Here is an 18559-nt window from a genome sequence, read left to right as displayed (position 1 = left end):
CACTTACTACCTCCTTTCTGTGGTCTACTTTTGTCTGAAGCACTTCTCCCATTTGAACACTGGGTAACATGTGTGATCCATTATCTGGGTGTCTCTTTCAAGTGTGAGCTTCTTAGGGGAAGGGATTTGTGTCATTTTGTTCATTCTGCACAGAGTAGTTGATTGATAAATAGTTTTGAATGAATAAGTGAATACACGAGGGAGAAAAAACAACATCATGTGCCACAAATAAGAGCATTTCATAGGCGTAAAAGACCTGTGTGAAGGCTATGTAGGTTCAGGTTCCAAACAGAATCTTCGGGAACCAACACAGGTTGCGCCCATGCAAGGAGGCCACTAAATCAGTAGCTCCACTATATCAGCCTAGCTATGCATCAGGATTACCTAGGGAAATTTAAAAACCCATATCCCTGGGCTTCACCCCTGAGCTGATAAAATAGGGAAAGAGCTAGATCTGGAGTTTAAGTTCCCTCTTTTGCAACCCTGGGGTTCTCCATCTGTATAAGCTTTCTTTTTGAAAAAGAGTATAAAATTGAGGACCTAGTCTTTAGAGAGAGTGACTACCACGTTCCTAGGTCCAGGCCATTTCAATCAGTGGTCCTGGGAAAGGTGAAGAGAAAAAGGGCTCTTCAGGGTCAGCAAGGAAGACTCGTCCTTTAGTTTATCTTTTATTTTTTTGTTCTATTGAGGATTAAACTCGGGCCATTGCACACACTATGCAAGTGCTCAACCACTGAGCTGCATCCCCAGTTCCTTTTATTTTAATACAGGGTCATGCTAAATTGCCCAGGTTGATCTTGAACTTGTGATCCTCCTGCCTCAGCATCTCAAGTAACATTTATCCCAGCCAGACCACGATCTCAGTTTACTCAGGAGAACAAGGCAGGAGGGTTGTAAATCTGAGGTCATAATGAGACCCTATCTCAAAATCAAAAGGGCTGGGAGTGCAGCTCAGTAGTAGAGTACCCCTGAGTTCAGTCCTCACTATTGTGAAAGAAAGAATGGAGGAAAGAACAAAGGAAGACATATTTTGGGGGGGAGGGGGTAACTGGGAATTGAACTGAGGGTGCTTTGCCACTGAGCCCCATCCCCAGTCTTTTTCATTTTTCATTTTGAGATAGGATCTCACTATGTTGCTGAGGCTAGCTTCCCTCCTGAGTCACTGGGATTAAAGGTGTGTAAGATCTAGCCCCTTCTTAATTAAGAATTAAGCTAAAACCCCACATAGCTCAAAAACCTTGAATTGCTTCAAAAACTGCACAGTAAGACATCAAATTAGGTAAACAGAAAGGCTGAAACAGCTTTTTTTGTCTTTGAGACAAGGTCTCACTATGTTGTCCAGATTGGCCTCAAACTCCTGGGTTTAAGTGATCCTCCTGCCTCAGCCTCCTGAGTTGCTAGGATTACAGGTGTACATCACAGCACACAGCAAATGACCCTTAGTTCTTAAGCAATCTGCCCAGTTACTCTCTTTGGCTCCTCCCTTTCCACATCCTCTCACGTATAAAATGCAACATTGGCTTACAATGTCTAAGATAGGAGATCAAAAGGCTAAGGGTTTACATAGCAGAGAGGACACTTATGGTAAAAATTCTGACTTCTGCTCTTTTCTGACAAATATTATCATCTTATAATTTCATCTTTCCCTTATAAAAAAGACTGTTCATTTATATTCATCTGTACTCTCAGACTTTCCAAGTTAGTTCCAAGGCAAAAAGAATTAAGTACTAGCTGTCACAAGCAAATCCAAGGAGGAAAAAGATGAAAGCATCAAAAGCCACAAGGATTGTCACTTACTCTGTTTGCTATTTTCTCCTTCAGAAATGGTTTTATGATGGCAAAAATGCCTTTAAATATCCGAGGTTCATTTACTACATGGACTGCTTTTATCCGAATGGGAAACCCATCCTGTTGGGGGAGGGAAAAGAGTGTTAGAACATCTGCAGTGACTGTAAACTGTCCCTTCCACAGCCACACTCCCTGATTCAACCTCTACGTTCAGCCCCACATCAGTCTGGTTACATTCTCAGGGTCTCTGCAAAGACAGAAGGGCGTGGGGGAGAGGGTTGCTAAATAGGAAGGATAAGCCTTTGTGAAAGTCTCTCTTGGAAGCCAAAATTGGGTCAGAAAAGAGACAAACAGGCAGAGTGGCTCCTCTTATGGGCAGCAAAGATCTGCATCTACACAGATGGAGCTGGCACACATCAAGAGTCCTGGGTCAGAGCTGCCCTAAGCATATTTCTCAGGGAGCATTAGATACAGAAAAGGATTCCATGGCAGGTGAGTCTGGTAAGTCAGTAGACTAGAATAGACAGGTTTCTGTGACCACAGTTCCCTGCTCAGCCTTTAATACAGAGATGTTGGTGGTGAAATTCATAAGAGAGGGATGTGCTATTCCACATTACCAAACCTGTTTAGCCCTGGGACTTCTGTCCGCTCTGGAAGATTTTTGTTTGTTTTTGTGGTACTGGAGATGAAACCCAGGGCCTTGCAAAACTGACCAAGCACTCTACCACTAAGCGACACCCTTAGCCCTTTTTATTTGACTTTGAGACAGTGTCTTAAGTTGCCCAGGCTGGCCTCAAAACCCATGATCCTCCTGCCTTAGCCTCCTAGTAGCTGGGATTATAGGCGTGCACCACCACACCAGGCTGGAGGAGTTTAAAATACCAGGAAAACACTGATTCACTCTACCCTGACACTGAATGTAGTAGACATGGGAACAGAGCAGAGGGCTGGGGTGTGGCTTGTGGTTCTGTGCTTGCATGGCATGCGCAAAGACCTTGGTTCTGTCTAAGCACTACAAAATCAAAAAACAGAAACAGAGTGGAAGCAAAGAAAAGTCAGAGTACTGGCTCAAAGCTAGAAATAAGATTTACAATTATGTCAAAAAGTGGTCTTAAACACACTTGTGAATTCGGTGAGAGGTGATGCTGTGACCACTGGTGCCCACAGTTCACAGGGGCAGCATCTGCAGCACTCTAGGACTTGGGTCAGAATGAACAAGGAATCCAAATCTGTCCCAGTTGTGACCCTCTGGCCAGACTCTATCCTCTCTAGGTCTCAGTTTCCCCGTCTATCAAAAAAGGAAAAAGAATTCTTGACTAATACAGAAGATTCCTCAAAGGACTGAATGGGTGATAACGGTGGTAACAGCCCTTTGTGAACTGTTAAATATGTATGGAAGGGACCTTCCAGGCCCTAGCAATTTGGGTTCCAAAACGTGAAGCCTGAAGTGTGAGACCTCTGATCAAAACACAGTCCCACAGAACCCCAGGTCCCAGTTCCACAGAGGAATGGAGAGGTTCCAGCCCCTAAGGCAGGACAATTTATTTTGTGTTTTAGGAAAATTCCTTCTTTGCCATTTGCACACATATGTGCACATGTGCACACACAAAGGCAGAAAGCAGCTGCCTGTTTTTGATTCTTGCCCAAACTGTGATCTTGTCTAGATAGAAGGTACCTTCTCCTCAAATGACTGGAGACCCTGAGGAAGCCATGAAAAATGGCTGGTGACTTCCCACTGCAGGTGGGAAGTGGGGTTTGTGAATCCCAAGAGACCTGCATGAAGGGCCCTGGGGAAAGTCAAAGCAACCACAGAAGGGGCACACGGCAAACGGGCCATACCTGGAGGATGCCAATCACCTTTTTGGCTATAAAAGGGCCAAAATGAGACGCTTTTGATAAGCTCACTCCTTTGTAGTCTGCAAGAATTACAATTCCATTCACCTGGGTTTCTTCAGACTGAATGAGTTTTTCTAACGTCAGGTATATGGCTCGGATGTTTTCAGTAATTGGATAGTTGCTTGGTATCCATCTGTCTGAGGTTATAAGAGAATAAAGATCAATAGGTTATAGAAATGAACACGAACAAGTGATGAGAAAAGATTTATCTCTGTCTATTAAAAAAAACCTGCTGTCTCAAATGGAAAGAATGAGATTTGTGTGGCCATGATGCTACTTAGGTTATAAGTGGGCTTTACGCAGTAGCTGATATTTCTTTTTTTTTTTTAATATTTCTTTTAAATGTTGATGGACCTTTATTTTATTCATTTATTTTACATGTGGTGCCGAGACTAGAACCCAGTGCCTCGTACATGCTAGGCAAGTGCTCTACCACCGAGCCACGTCAGATGGAGTAGCTAATGTTTCTTACTCCAAACCCAGTGGTGCATTCAGAAATGGAAATGCAGTTGAGCATTAAGGTTAAAAGCATGCCCTCTGAAGTCTCACCACCTGGGGATCGGAACCTGACTGCCTGTGTGGCCTCGAGCAGGCTGCCTTCTTCCCCTGGGCCTCTCTGCCTCCTCCAAGTAGAAGAGAACAATGACACCACCTTCATGGACACCTATGCTTCTCACCATCAGGTATTTCCCCTTATCTTCATAACACCATCCTGATTTTCCTTGGGGAGACACCTCTTTCCACTCTTGCCATGCAACTTGCATAGAACTGCTGTGACTCCTGACTCTAGAGGTGAAAAAGTGCCTGGGCACTGATTTGCCATCTGGTGTTAGATCCTCCTGGCCACAGTGTGGTCAAAGCCAGGTCACACAAATCCCGGGAGTCTCAATTCCAGCACCTTGACCCTTGAGAAGGGGATACTCTTTCCTCCCTCTTACAGTACTCTGGCTGTGAGCTCAAGATGCAGGAGTCCCATGAGGCCAGAGCTGGCCTGAGAATGAAGTCCACGCTGAGGTCAGTGGAGATGGAGACAGATTTCCAGTGCTGCTGTTTGACCCGGCTGTGCCCTAATGTCAGTTATCTGAGAAAATGAGTTTTGTTTTGTTTGTTTTAGCTGACCTAAGATGGCTTTCTGTCACTTGCCACCCAAAAAGTGAGTCCTAACTTCTGTACCACCTTCAGGAGATATCGTGGGGATGGGAAATGATGCTGCATTGCAGAAGACCCTGCATCCAAGGGTCCAGGGCAGATGTTTCTTTAATACTTCCCACATATTCAACAATTCTTTCTTCCCTTCGGGAAAAAGCTAAAAATGACAGCATTTGTGATTATTAACCACTATTCTCAAGAAAATTCCACCAAAACCTGTGTGCCCCTTTCTTAGAATGATAAAACTTCACGTTCACCAATGAGACATGTAAGATGTGCAAAATTCTTAAGAAAATTCTTTGTATAAAAATTGTGCCAGTGTGCTGTTTTGTGTTGCTGCCAGTTAAACCTGCCTCTGTATTTCCGGATGCCATCTTTTGAATCACATATGTCCCCAAAGAGCTTATAAAAGGGCAAAGCCAAAACCCAGCTGAGAAGAGAACTTAGTGTCTCTGCTACCTTCTGAGAAGCTGGGTCAGTAGGGAGGGGTCCAGGTCTGCTCCACCCACATGGGAAGGTATTCATCTCACCAGCAAAGGGCAGGAACCACTGTGGCAAGGTGCAACCAGTGTGGTAATATCTGCCATTTTGTAATATCCTTACCCGTTGAGCACAGAGGAGCAGCAGAAAAGCCTACTGGCTGGTTTCTAGGTCTCCTGGTGCCCTGAAATCTGCACTGCATTGCTTATTTTAAAATAAACACCTCTAATTTCAGAAAGTGCCTACCAGTGCAGGTACAGCCATTAACACGTGCCTGGTTCATAGTAAGGGCCAAAAAGAAAGACCTAGTTTCAGAGAGATTTTGGTAAATGATGAAGGGAACAGAGAAGTGGGGCTTAATGGCAGAGGAAGCGCAGGGAGGTGCTGCTCCCATCAGATGTCCCTTGAAGAGGCGTTTGTACACACCGGGCTGCCAGTCTGTTTGCACTTCCTGGCTCACTCGGGAAGAACACTGCAATCTATCTTTCCCTTTTTTTCTGAGCAGTGCTCTGATGGAAAATGTTGAGGCTGTGGGTGGGGTGGGGAACACGCCTCCATGACAGTGCATTTGGCATCATGGGAGAGAACAGGATTAAGGATTAGAAGGCTGGAGTTCTAGCACCCCCTAGTCACTGTGTCCAAAGCTCGGAATGTTCCAAATGCTTCTTCAGGAAGTTGGCAGGGAACTGCCCCCAACTGCTAACTTCTGTGCCAATGAAATAAGAAGAATAAAAATGGGCAGAAAAGTTTTTTGGCTTTCTCTCTTTCCCAATCTATAAATTGCTGCATAACTGTTTGAATAGTAAAGTTAATATGGAGAACTAGACAATAGTGCCAACAAAGGATAATGTGTGTCTACTTTTGGGTCTACTCACATTTTTTTGTACGATGTCAAAGAAAATGAACTTTTAAAAAAAGTAATGTACCCTGATGATCACTATGAAGTGCTAAGATTTAAAAAATGACTCTTGGGGCTTTGATGTGGCTCAGGGGCACAGCACTGGTCTAGCATGCATGAGGCACTACGCTCCATCTCCATCACTGCAAAAATAAAAATAAAGTGGACCTTGTCAAGGCTTCACAAAGCAGAGGAAAGGAGGGAGGACGAGGGATGGGGAAGGCTCCTTTTCACGAGTCTGCCCACTCCTCAACCTCTCAATGATATCTGTGCCTTAGCCACTCAAAGAGGAGTGGCAGGGGCTCCTGGCAGCTCTGCTCGTATCCTCTGACCAGAGGCAGACCCCTCAACCCAGCATATTCTCTCCCACTGGAAATCTAGAATTTGCACTGAGGGGTGTGAACTGGGTGGCCAGGTGATCCTCATTGCTGAGAGATGTTAGTTAGCCTTGTGCACAAAGGCAGCAAGCGCTGGTCTACAGAAAAGAAAGGTAAAGAGGATATGCCAGAGGTAGCAGAAACATGTGGCCAGGGGATATGCAGGCAGAGGTGGGTCATCTTAGACTGGCTCTTACTGTAGGACCTGGTGAGAGCTTATGCACCTCATGCCCTCTAGGTCTAGATGAGACCCACAACTCCCTTGACCAAGTTCTCCCTTCTGTCTTTAGTTAGAGTAGGTTTTTATTATCTGCAATCAAAATCAAAAGAGGCTCAACTAACAGAGGGGAAAAGGGACTAGGAGAAGGCAAGGTGCAGGGCAAGCTCAGCAACCACACCCATGTCCCGTGGCAGTCTGGGGAAATACCTGGACGGATGCAGAGGATGTGGCAGCCCCTGGGGTCAGTGTGGGGCAGCACAGTAAGGAACCCAGAACTGAGCACATCTTTTAGGGCCGATGGCTTCAGGTTACTGAAGACTTCGGGCCAGCTCCTGCGGCAGCTGTGGTAGTTGACCAGGAGCTGCAGGGCCCGGTCGTAGTCAAACTTGCGGGCTCGGAGGAAGCGCAGCAGGAAGGCGTCCTCAAGGGATGTGCTCAGGTTGGGGTACTCCTTCCGCACCATGTCCCGGAGGGCCTGAACATCCCGAAGTCTCCACTCCGGCTTCTCCTGCAGCTCTTCCCGGGCTTTGGTGACCAGTTCTTCTGTCAGTGAGCACACGTAACCGGGGGGCTCGGGTGGTGGTGGCAGTTCATTTTCAGAGAGCGAGGCCACAGAAGGGCTGGTTCTCAGAGAGTCACTTTCTTCTGACATTAGCTACCAAGGTCCCTGCTGACACAGAAGCCCAAGCAAAGTTAGGAAAGCTCAGCACTGCTAATTTCGAAGCCCAGGAAGCAAGATGTGGGAATAGTAGTATTTTTTTTTTTTTTTCAGAGCCCAATAACCTCAGGGGCAGTGGTTCTCAAAGAGGAAAGAAACTGACCTAAATCATGGGCCCAGGTCCAACCCAGACCCATGCAGTCAGAATCTCCTCGCAGGCACCCTGGCAGCTGTGGCTGAATACATGCACTCCTCCCCACATACCACAGACTTCTGTGTCAGTGTGTGAACAGGTGCTAAACCACACTCATCTTACATAAAAGTAAGTTAAAACAAATTGGAGCCAAGCACGGTGGTGCACACCTGTAATCTCAGCATCTTGAGGCAGTAGAATGGCAAATTTGAGGTCAGCCTGGGCAACTTAGTGAGACATTATCTCATAATTTAAAAAAAATTAAAAAGGGCTCAGGACGTAGTTCAGTGATAGTACAACCCTGGGTTTAATTCCCAGTACCACCCCCCACACACATACACACGCATACACCAAAAATAAAAAGTAAAGCAAAAACATTACAATCCACACTGGCAAAAATAAACAACAGATACTTTGGAATACTGGCAGGAGTGTAAACTGATGTAGTCCCTTTAAAGGGCAGTTTATTAGTATGTATTAAATTTAAAATCACATATAACTCAGCAATTCCATTTCTGGAATGCATATATATGTGTAAAATAATGCATTCACATGTCTATTTTAAGTATTGATTAAAATGACAGATGACTGTAAATATCTTTACTGAACATCAGGAACTAGATTAAATAAAAAATAAAATACTTCTTCAGTCATGAAAAGGAATTATCAGATCTTCATGAACTGACATATTATGGAAAAAGGAGGCTGAGAACAGTATGCAAAAAATAATCACATTATGTCTTTAAAATATATACCCATATACACTTGTGAATGCACAGAAATTTTCTGGAAGGATATAAAAAATTGTGTTACCAATGGTTACTTTGAGGGAAGAGATCTGGACAACTGGACAATTAAGATGAGAACGTTTACTGTACTGTTTACTTTTTTAAACAATATATACTCATTTAACACATTGTGGAGACTGTGATATGGGCTGGTAGATCTACTGCTGCGGAAATATACTTGTCAAATGGCTCCAGGTGCTGTCCCTCTGGATCCATCAGCCACACTGGATGCCACACTTCCCACAGACCACCCTCAGCTGTGACTGAGTGACACATGGAATCCTTTATCTGCCACAGTCATTGCTTCCAACTGGACATGCACTGCATATCTCATCTCTAGACTCTAATGTCTGCTTCTCAGAAAATCTGAATTAACACATTATTACATGAAAGAAAAAAATAGCAGACTGAAATATTCTGGGAATAAGGTAAACACAAGTCTGACCAGTTCTAAAGTTCAACTCTTGTCCATAGGCCACCATTGATCCTCCAATGCAAGCTCAACAAGGAAATCAGGGAACCTCTCACAGGTTCTTCCACATACCCCTAAGGTCCTAACTGCACCTGGCTGGACTCCCTCCAGTCCACTACAGCCAGAGTGACCAAGCAGGTCACTCCCTCCAAAACTGAGATATGCCACTCCATCTCTTGCATTCCAACCTCCAGCTTCTTTCACTCCTCCACAAAGGTGTGTTCCAGCCTGTGCAAACCCTGATCTCTCGCACTGGCATGCTCTTGCTCCGGTTCCTCATCTGACCCACATCAATTCACCCTTAAGTCTCAATTAGATGACAATTCACTCAGTCAATGGTTACCAAGCATTTATGATGTACCAGACCCTCTTACAGGCATATAGAAGTAAATGAAGAAAGAATTCTGCTCTGCTGAGCTTAGATTCTAGAGAAGATAGAGAAGACTATGAGAATAACCAATCATACAGTCTATACATCGTGATGAATGTTGTGAAGAAAACAAAGCAGGGAAGTTGGCTGCATGTACCTCGGGCAGATGCTGCAATTTTGAATAGGGTAGTCAGGGAAGGCCTCATCTAGCTGATGGAGGAGGTGAAGGAGCAAGCCATGCATATCTGGGGGAGGGGGGGACAACTGTGAAGCTGGAGGCAGGAATCTGCCTGGCTCTTTTGAGCAACAGCAAATAAGCAAGGTGAGGAACACTAGCAGATGAATTCAGGGGCTTACTGGGCCCCAGGGGCCAAGGCTTTGTAGAACTATAAGGACTCTTCCATTCTGAGTGAAGGGGGGGGGATGGAGGTCTTTGAGTGTTGTGATCTGTTTTATAGTTTAAAGGGGTCACTCTACTGTTTTAAGAATGTAGAGGGTGAGGATAGAAACAGACCAGAAAGGCTACTGAAATATCCAGTTGGGTGAAGATTGTGGCTTTAACCAATCAGCCTTCACTGACCCCAGGCCAGGTTGGGTGCCCCCTGCAGGAGCTCTTTGGCACAGTACTTCTCACTCTGTTGTCATTGTCTGTAGGCAATTTGTGGTTGGTATCATGTCTGTCTTGTTCATCACTATAAACACAACACTTAACATGGTATGAGAGAGTCTACACTCCATAAATATTTGTTGAATGAGTTTAATGTGCTTAGCAGAGGTATGCTGAGCAAGAAATGAACAGTTCCAGCTTTGCAGAACCCACTTGGGGTTCCAATAGTTGTCTGCAAACCCAATCCAGGGCATACCTGAGAGGCACACTGTAGTGCTCACAGGCTACAGACCCAAAGCCCTCTCCAGCCTCACCTCCCACCTCTCCCCTGCCAGTCAAAACAAACTACTGACCCACAATTCTTCACACACTTTGATGCACTGATATCCCCTCCCTGGAATTTCCTTTCCTTATCTGTTCCCAATCACAACTCATCACCTTTGAAGCCCAGTTGCAACATCATGGCCTCTGTGAAGCCTTCCCTGACTTCCTCAGGGTGAATCCCTGAATTTTCCACAGCACTGCAGTCCAATGTCACAAGTGTTTACATGAAATTCCTGAGTCTGTTTCACTATGCATTATCAAATAATTACTGATTACCTATCGTATGTGTCAGGCACTGTGCTAGGTACACAGCAACAAACACTAAAATTCTTTTGTGTTTTACCCTATATCAAGCACTATGTTTGGCACTTGTTTTCTCAATTTTATTTATTTATTTATTTATTTTTTGCCAGTGCTGGGTATGCATCACTGGGCTACATCCCCAGCCTTTTATTTACTCCTCACAATATTTGTTATGTATATTATTACTGTTCCTATTTTACAGACTGTCCCCAAGAATCCACGAGGGCAGAGAACCTGCCTGCCATGATCACCGCTATCCCCTTGGCTGCGTACACGTCAGAGCTCGGTAAACATCAGGGGAAGACAGATGCTAAGTGATGTGCTCAAGGGTGGCAGGAGGAAGTGTCAAGTCCCACCCTGGTCTCTCATCCCTACCCTCCACCGGGTGCTTCATTTTAATCTCCAGGGCCTCGACAGTGGCTCAGTAAGTCTGCTAAATGATGGATGGACGTAGGGATGGGATGCAAACACCAGCTGCTGAGGTGAAGCAGGAATCTTCCCCACCTGGAGCCCATCATTTTGTGGAGCATCACCTTCCTCGCCACCCCACCCCCCCGACAGCGAGAGGCCAAGAAGCCATTTCTCTTGGGCCCCAGGGATTCCATCTACCCTAGACAACCTTCCCAGGCCCCCAACTTCCGGTCGTCGCCCCCTCCCCAGGTGTCCCCATTTCCTGGGGTCTCTCGCTCCCTCGGCTCCCACTTCCGGTTATCCCTCCCTTTCGGGGCACCTTTTCTCGGCCCCTGGGACGTACGCATGGGCTCGCGGGCACTCACCGGCCCGGCTGCGGGGCGGAGCGCGGGTCAATCGGCTGCGGGAGCCTCGTCTGGCAACGCGCACAGAACCGACCCGCACTCCTCGCCCGGCCGGTCCGGCCCCTCTCGCCGGAAGTGACGTGCACAGGGCGTGGGAAGGCGGGGCGCCGCTTGGGAGTGCGCATGTGCGATTTCTCGCCGTGTTGCCGGAGCTTTGCCTCCACCTGGCGGTCGCGACTGTACATTGCGGGCCCTCTGCTGGCTGCTAGTAAGTGGGATCGTGAGCAACTTGTCCGGCCCTCCGTGTGAATGGGGAACCAGGTCCAGAGAGAGAAGGAAGGAAAGAAACTGCCCTTTTCCTCGAACGTACCACCACGTTCCTGGTGTCTTCCTCCATGCCTCATTAAATTCTTGAATTTGTGCAATTTCCCTGTTTCATGAAAAGGAAAGTGGCAATCCATTGCAGTAAAGAGATTAAAACCCAGACCTCAGGATTAGCATTCCAGAATTCCTCCCACCGCATCTCCCATCAGGACTGGCTGCTTCTTGGAGGGAGACTTCCATACAATCTCGGATTGTCATTAGCAGCATGAATTTGGACAAGCCCCTATTCTTCATTGGCCTCGGTTTCTTCATCTGATCCTGATTTGATAATTAACTTCTTTCTTGCTTTAGGGTTCACGAAGTGCCCACCAGATAATGGTAATGTGAAAAAGGATTTATTACCACCACATCTAGTCCATTAACCCCCCCTCCCCAGCATATATTCATGTTTTGTGCAACTGCAATTTTGAGAGAAATCTCAGGCAGAGTCAAGACGATAAACCATTTCTAGGGAGAAATTCTGGTGATCCAGAAGAACTTCAGATCCAAAGGGGTGACCTTAAATAATCCTTTCCTCTCTCTGCCTCAAGGACAAGGGAAGTCCCAGAGGGAAGTGACCCAGGAGATCCCCAAGAAAATGTTTCTGCCAGATGCCCGACTGTGTGTGTGTTGGTGGGGTTGGAGGGTGGCGGGAGTGGGAGCTGCCTGAGAATCTTGACTTTTGACTTTCTGCTCTCTCGTTCACCATTTCTAAGGTTCCCAAATAAAATATAGAACATTCAGTTAAATTTGAATTTCAGATAAATGATTTCTTTTTAAGTATGTCTTAAACAACATTTGGGATATGCTTATGTTTTTAAAATGATTATTAGAAATTGAAATTGTCACTGGGTGCTGTGGTACACTCCTGTAATCCCAGCGGCTTGGGAGGCGAGGCAGGAGGATTGTGAGTTCAAAGTCAGCCCCAGCAATTTAATGAGACCCTAAGCAAATCAGGGAGATACTGTCTCTAAATAAAATATTTAAAAGGGGGAGGGGCTGGAGATGTGGCTTAGTGGTTGAGTGCCCCTGGGTTCAATCCCAGGTACAAAAAGAAAAAAGAAAAGAAATTCAAATTATCTCAAAGTTGCCATTATAATCATCCAGGATAATCTCCCAATCTCAAAATCCTTAATTTAATCACATCTACAGCATACTTTTTACCAAGTAAAGCAAGATAGCCACAAACTTTAGAAATTGGGATAAGGATATCTGATAACCTTCCCCAAGTTGTAACCTTGGGGAAGTCACTTAAACAAGTCATTTAAACTCCCAAAGCCTCTAGTTTCTCATGGGCAAACGTGTAATTAAGTGGGCTCATTAGAGGAAACTTTTTGCTTATACTAGGCAAACAGTAGGTATTTAATAAATGGAAACTCTTAGAGCAAAAGGCAAGGGATGGCCCTGTCCAAACCATGCTGTCCTAGGTCTTGGGATGACACCCCTCCTCAACCCAGACCCAGGACCTATTGGAGGCTCACGGAACCAGACTTCCATGCTAGATGCTGACAGCAGGAAGAAAAGTTGGTCTTAAGATCATTATTTCTTGCTCCTCCTTAGTAATACATTTTAGAGAACCAATTTGTCTCAGAATTGGAAAAGGTCTCAGAAAAATGACAATAAATTTTCTGCCTTTTGAGCAATCATATAACTGGGCGCTGTACTTGTATGATCTCAATTATGCCTTAGAACAACCCCCGTGAACAAAGGGCCAGGAGAGAGTTTCCCTTACTGAAGAGAACACTAAGATCCAAAAAGAGGAAATCGCTTGTCTAAGGGCCCAAGAGGAGCTGTGAACGAGCCTGATTTAAACTGAAATTTGTTTGTACCACAGGCACAGGTTTTGTTTTGCTGTAAAGTTCACATGGGCCGCTTGTCTCTGTGTTTCTGTGGGTTAGGAAACAGGTGCAGAGATGGACAAGAAATTCCCCATAGTCACAGGACAGTTAAATGGCTGAACAGGGATTTGAACAACTTCTGCTTTGGGCACTCTGAAGTAACAGACTCAGAACAACCCCTTGAAAGGACCCATTTCTTTATGTGTAAAGAGGGGATGGCTTGTGTAAAGTTCTGGTACATCATGTCATGAAATGTCTGTTGATTATATTCACCCAACTCCAGAGCAAAAAGATCACCAGAGGGCAGCTTGTCCTGTATCTTGGTTCAGAAGGCTCTGAGCATCTTGCTCTCCTAGCATCATCCAGTGTCTGAAGACAGAGATTATGACATTAAGTGTGTGCTGGAGGTGGCCAGAAATGTCTGAACTGTCTGTTTTCAGGGCATTTGACTCTGAGCTCAATTTCTTTTAACCAGGTTTTTGTTTTAGTTTGCAACAGGGTCTTGCTGCATTAACCCCAAACTGCTGGACTCAAACGATTCTCCCACCTCAGGTTTCTGAGTAGCTGGGACTAGTGGTAGTAGTTTTATTGCTATTCTTCTGAGACTGTTGTTTGTGTAAAATGAACTCAAGCAAATCAGTAAGTATAGAATCTTTTCATTTTATTAACCCCCATATACATGAGAATCAAACACTTCAGTGTGGAAAAAATGAGCAACCGATGAAACAAGAAGAAGTTAAAGTAAAAGTTCTGTAAGGAGGTATTTGCATTGAAAGTATCAGTATGAACTCGAGATTATTTTTAAAGAGAAATTATATGCATGGAAACACACTACACACACACACACACACACACACACACCTAATACCTAATATCTAGTAAAGAGGATGGAAAACAATGACCAATCTAGTAGCAACAAGCATACCTTGCACCCAGATATAGTAGTTTTGAAATGTGATTTTCAACTAAAAAATAATTTCTTGAAGAAATGGTAGATTCCAGAACTGTAGCAGGAAATATATTAGATGATCCTGGAATATCTTGTCACACCAGGCAACAGGAAATTATTACTAAGGGCACAGTAAAAAAAAAAAAAAAAGTCAACTTACAGATGAGACAATTTCATCTGCAAGTAAGATAATTGCAGTCGCTGTCGCTATTATCAAATACTAGAGATATATTACTATATATATATATAATTGATAATATTTGATAATTGCAAAAATGGCAGTTGATCAAAATTCATCAAATATGTCTAAGTCCCTGAGTTTGTAGTGACCATCATCAGAAACACTAATTGATCACCTTCTGAAGGTGGCATGAAATATTATTGAGAACTGATGGGGCTGGGGTTGTGGCCTTTGCCTAGCATCTGTGAGGCACTGGGTTCAATTATCAGCACCCATATAAACTAATAAAATAAATAAAGTTCCACCAACAACTTAAAAAGAAAGAAAGAAAGAAATTATTGAGAACTGAGTAAATATAAAGAAAGAAATCCTTATTTATTCCATCTTTCCTAGATACACAGTAGCAGTTGGTAACCAAACAATAGATTAAGTGAAGCATTTTCCTATAAAATTATTACAACTAGTAGGTGAAAACAAAGTGATACAATATTGCCATTTGAGATCTGCAGTGAGCTAAGCATCTAGCCACTGCACACCCTGTCAGCTAACAGCAATTAAAAAGAAGAAGAAGAAGAAGAAGAAGAAGAAGAAGAAGAAGAAGAAGAAGAAGAAGAAGAAGAAGAAGAAGAAGAGAAAAGAAAGAACAAACTCAACCATGTATGAGCTTCTTGGAAAAGAACCAGCATAACCTCTAATCATGCCAAAGGAATAGAGCCTGGCTCTCATCCAATTGCTCATCTGCCTAGAAATCTTGTATTGTACAATGAGGATGCAGAAGACAAAATGCAGACTTTGAGAAACTACTGATGAAACAGCCTGAATTCTTCAACTGATGAATTGCAATGAAAAGAAAAGGTTGGAAGGGAAACTACAGATTTAAAAAGGCCCAGTGTATACGGGCTAGGGGTATGGCTCAGTTGGTAGAGGGCTTGCCTTGCATGTGCTACACCCTGGGTTCAATCCCCAGCCCTACAAAAAAGAAGAAAAGGTGGGAAAGAAAGTGTGTACCTGTAATCCCGCTACTGGGGAGGCTAAGACAGGAGGATCACAAGTTAGCAAAGGCCTGCCTCAAAAATTTTAAAAATGAATGAGATTTAGCTCATGGGCGAGGCTCTGGGTTCAGTCTCTAGGACCACAAAACAAAACTTACCTGTGTAATTTCAGCACCATTGCTAACCTTAGAAACTTGTTTGACTAACTAGGAATAGTAAAATCATAACTGATTTCTACCTGCCAGGCACAGCTCCCAATGGATCTAATCTAATTGAATGCTTGAAACCCTCTTATTCCCATTTTACAAGAATAAAACTGAGACTCACAGAGGTTCCCTCTGGCCACACACGAGGTGGTAGAGCAGTTTGGATCTGAACCCAGGCAGTCTGTGCTCCAATTCACTGTAGTGTGTATCCCATCCTGGTTTTAGATTTTGGTTTTCTTCATGCTGGGGTTTGAATCCAGGCCCTCATGCATGTTTTTCCTTCGATGTCCAGTGCCCCTGTTGGCAATAAGTCCCCCTCCTGAGTGTCTGCCACATGGGTGCCAATGCCTTGACACTGAGGACCCGAGTCTTACTCTAACCCTGGGAGGTGGGAACACCTGTGAGTCTGCCTTTGACAAATGGCAAACCTGGAACCCAGAGAGGTGAAGGAACTTGCCTGAAGTTACGAAATAAGTGGCACTGAGGGGCAAGGGAGGGGTTTGCCTGGGAAGTGGGGAGGGTTCACACTCTGGTTCTTGGGATTCTCAAGTACAAAATGTCCTATACTTTTAAACATGCTTACCCGGCAGGTCTGACCCATTTGAGGTCACAGCTTGCCCAACCAGTGGTCTGGAGCTTGTCTTGGCTGGACAAGTGACCAGGGCAGGATGGGGGAAGTCAGAGGATTGGCAAGAGCCAAGCCTGATCCCTGATGCCTGACCTCAATCCGAGGGTCATGTGAAACCTGTGACCCTCAGGCCTGATGTGCCTTAGTGTGCCAGGGGCTCCAATTTCTCAGTGTGCTGAGGTTTGGCTTACAAGCCCCAGAACTAGGACCTACAGCAGAGCCAGCCAGCTCTGAGCTGGGGTAAAGATGTGCCCAGGGATTGTCCGTGTGGATTTCCCAGAAGAGGCAAGAACCCTGCTGTGTTTTTGTGGACACACATTGATTTCCCAGCCTGAGTCAGCACAGTCAGTTGGAGGGACAGGACGTCCTCTCTGGATCCCAGCAGCCTGGAGATTTCCCAAAACAGGGCCTGACATGGTGAGGAGATGGGGTGGGGTGGAGACCCCAGAGCCCCTGCTCCATTGGTACAGCCTAAGAGCTCAGCTGTACCAACACCCAGCCTGGAGAGGGTGCCTAGCCAGGCCTGGCACGGTGCCAGCATCTGATATATATCCTCTTGACTATCCCCACAGTGATGCTACAGAGTAGGAGTTCTTTGACTACTAGATGAGGAAACAGACACAAAGAAGTAAAAATCACTTACAGATGGTCACACAGAGGAGGAATGACAGGTCTGTGACTGTGGAACCCTAGCACGTCAGACCCAGTGATGCTCTGTGAAGTCACTGAGTCTCTCACTACATTGCAACCATCCCAGCAGGTAGCTGTTGTCATCCCGGTCAAGGATGTTGGGAAACTGAGGCCAGGGAGTGGATGTGACTTGTACAGTGTTGACAGGAAGTCCCTGCTGAGACACCAGTGATCATTTTTAGAGCACAGTCTAACACTGACAACTGCTAGCATTTAGCCACAAGTACTCAAAACCCCCTCATTGGTTATCACCCCTATGTACTCCCAGCTCTCCCATGATGGGGAGGGGGAGCAGAGGCTTCTTTGGTGGCCATCTCTTGGGGAAGGTGGACTGCAGGAGTTGGGGCTCTCCATGGGAGGGAAGCACTGGTTGGAGAGCTCAAGTGTGACTCCTGTGCAGAGGGGCAGCTGGATGATGTGGGCAGGGACATCTAGAGACTGGAACTCAGGCTGCCCGGCCACACTGGTAGAGAAGCCACAGATTATGGAAGTGCCGAGGCTAGCCCACACTCCTGCTATCTCACGGAAAGGCTGCTTGAGCATTTCCCATAGACCAGCCATGGGCAGAGAGTACCCACAAGGAGACAGCTTGGGCCCTGTCCCTTGGGGTCTCCCACAAGGGAGGAGGGTGGTGGCAGTGTTGAGAAAGGAGTTACAAGGGACCCCCAGGAAGAGAGATGAATCCCCTGAGGTCAGGGGTGAGAGGAGTCCTGTGGGGACAACCATCCTCAGGGAGCCCACACTCTTGTTTCATTAGATAAAGGGGTAACTTTAAATGTCCTCTGGGTCCAGAGAGTTTGAAGCCAGCCAGGCTGGTGACAGTTCAAGCAAGGTCCTTTTTCTGTTCTCCTTATCTCCATCAGGACCCCAGCTCCACTGTAGAGGACTGGAGGGAACAGAGGAGCAGCCGCCCACATCACCTCCCCCCAGTAGGCTCCAGCTGGGTGAGCAGAGAAGGTTTGAACCCAAATCAAATTGGGGGTTTCCTTAGTAGCTTGACTCCACGTCATAATTTCTACCGAGCACATTTTGAAAGAGACACTGGGAGGCAAAAATAAAGACGTGCTTTGATTATGTCATGTAGGTCAGGGGTTTTCAACATGCTGGTCTCAGCGAGTGGGAGAATTCTTCAAAACAAGCCTGGGACATGAGTGTTCCAGAATGTCCTAGAATTTGGGTCATGAGGCAGTTGAGAAGTGTGGGTGCCTCTGAGAACTTCTTGAGCCCTGTAAGGGGCCAGCACACCCACCCGCTGGAAGCTTCAGTCCTTGGCTTACTCTTTCCCCTTCTCCTGAGAAGTGTCCCCTCAGGAGCCACCTGTGCCAGCCGGTTCCCCCCTCACCCACAGGGTGGCTTATATCAACACCAATTGTTACGGAGAACAAAAGGCCAGCCTTCTTGCCGGGCTTTACCTGAGGCCACGTCCTGGTTCAT

General features: G+C 45.6%; 1 protein-coding gene across 4 annotated transcripts in view; it reads right to left on the bottom strand.

The window, feature by feature from the left end:
• Ttpal (alpha tocopherol transfer protein like) overlaps positions 1–11533 on the bottom strand; it is a 37848-nt gene extending 26315 nt beyond the window's left edge. For 2 of the 4 annotated variants that reach the window (XM_027945345.3, XM_027945343.3), the window contains exons 1-4: positions 11300–11533; positions 7016–7475; positions 3628–3821; positions 1798–1908 (exon numbers count right to left, since the gene is read on the bottom strand). In XM_027945345.3, the coding sequence (XP_027801146.1) occupies positions 1798–1908; positions 3628–3821; positions 7016–7460 (750 nt within the window). In that variant the 5' untranslated portion in view covers positions 7461–7475; positions 11300–11533. Of the gene's footprint in view, positions 1–1797; positions 1909–3627; positions 3822–7015; positions 7479–11299 lie in introns of all 4 variants that reach the window. The other 2 variants (XM_027945344.3, XM_071608948.1) reach the window with 2 other exon arrangements.
• Between the last annotated feature and the right edge of the window lie 7026 nt (positions 11534–18559).

The sequence above is a fragment of the Marmota flaviventris genome, chromosome 2, assembly GCF_047511675.1.
Source record: "Marmota flaviventris isolate mMarFla1 chromosome 2, mMarFla1.hap1, whole genome shotgun sequence".
NCBI classification, from domain to species: Eukaryota; Metazoa; Chordata; class Mammalia; order Rodentia; family Sciuridae; genus Marmota; species Marmota flaviventris.
The sequence above is the reverse complement of the archived record's forward strand: the minus strand, read 5'-3'. Positions and strand labels throughout refer to the sequence as shown.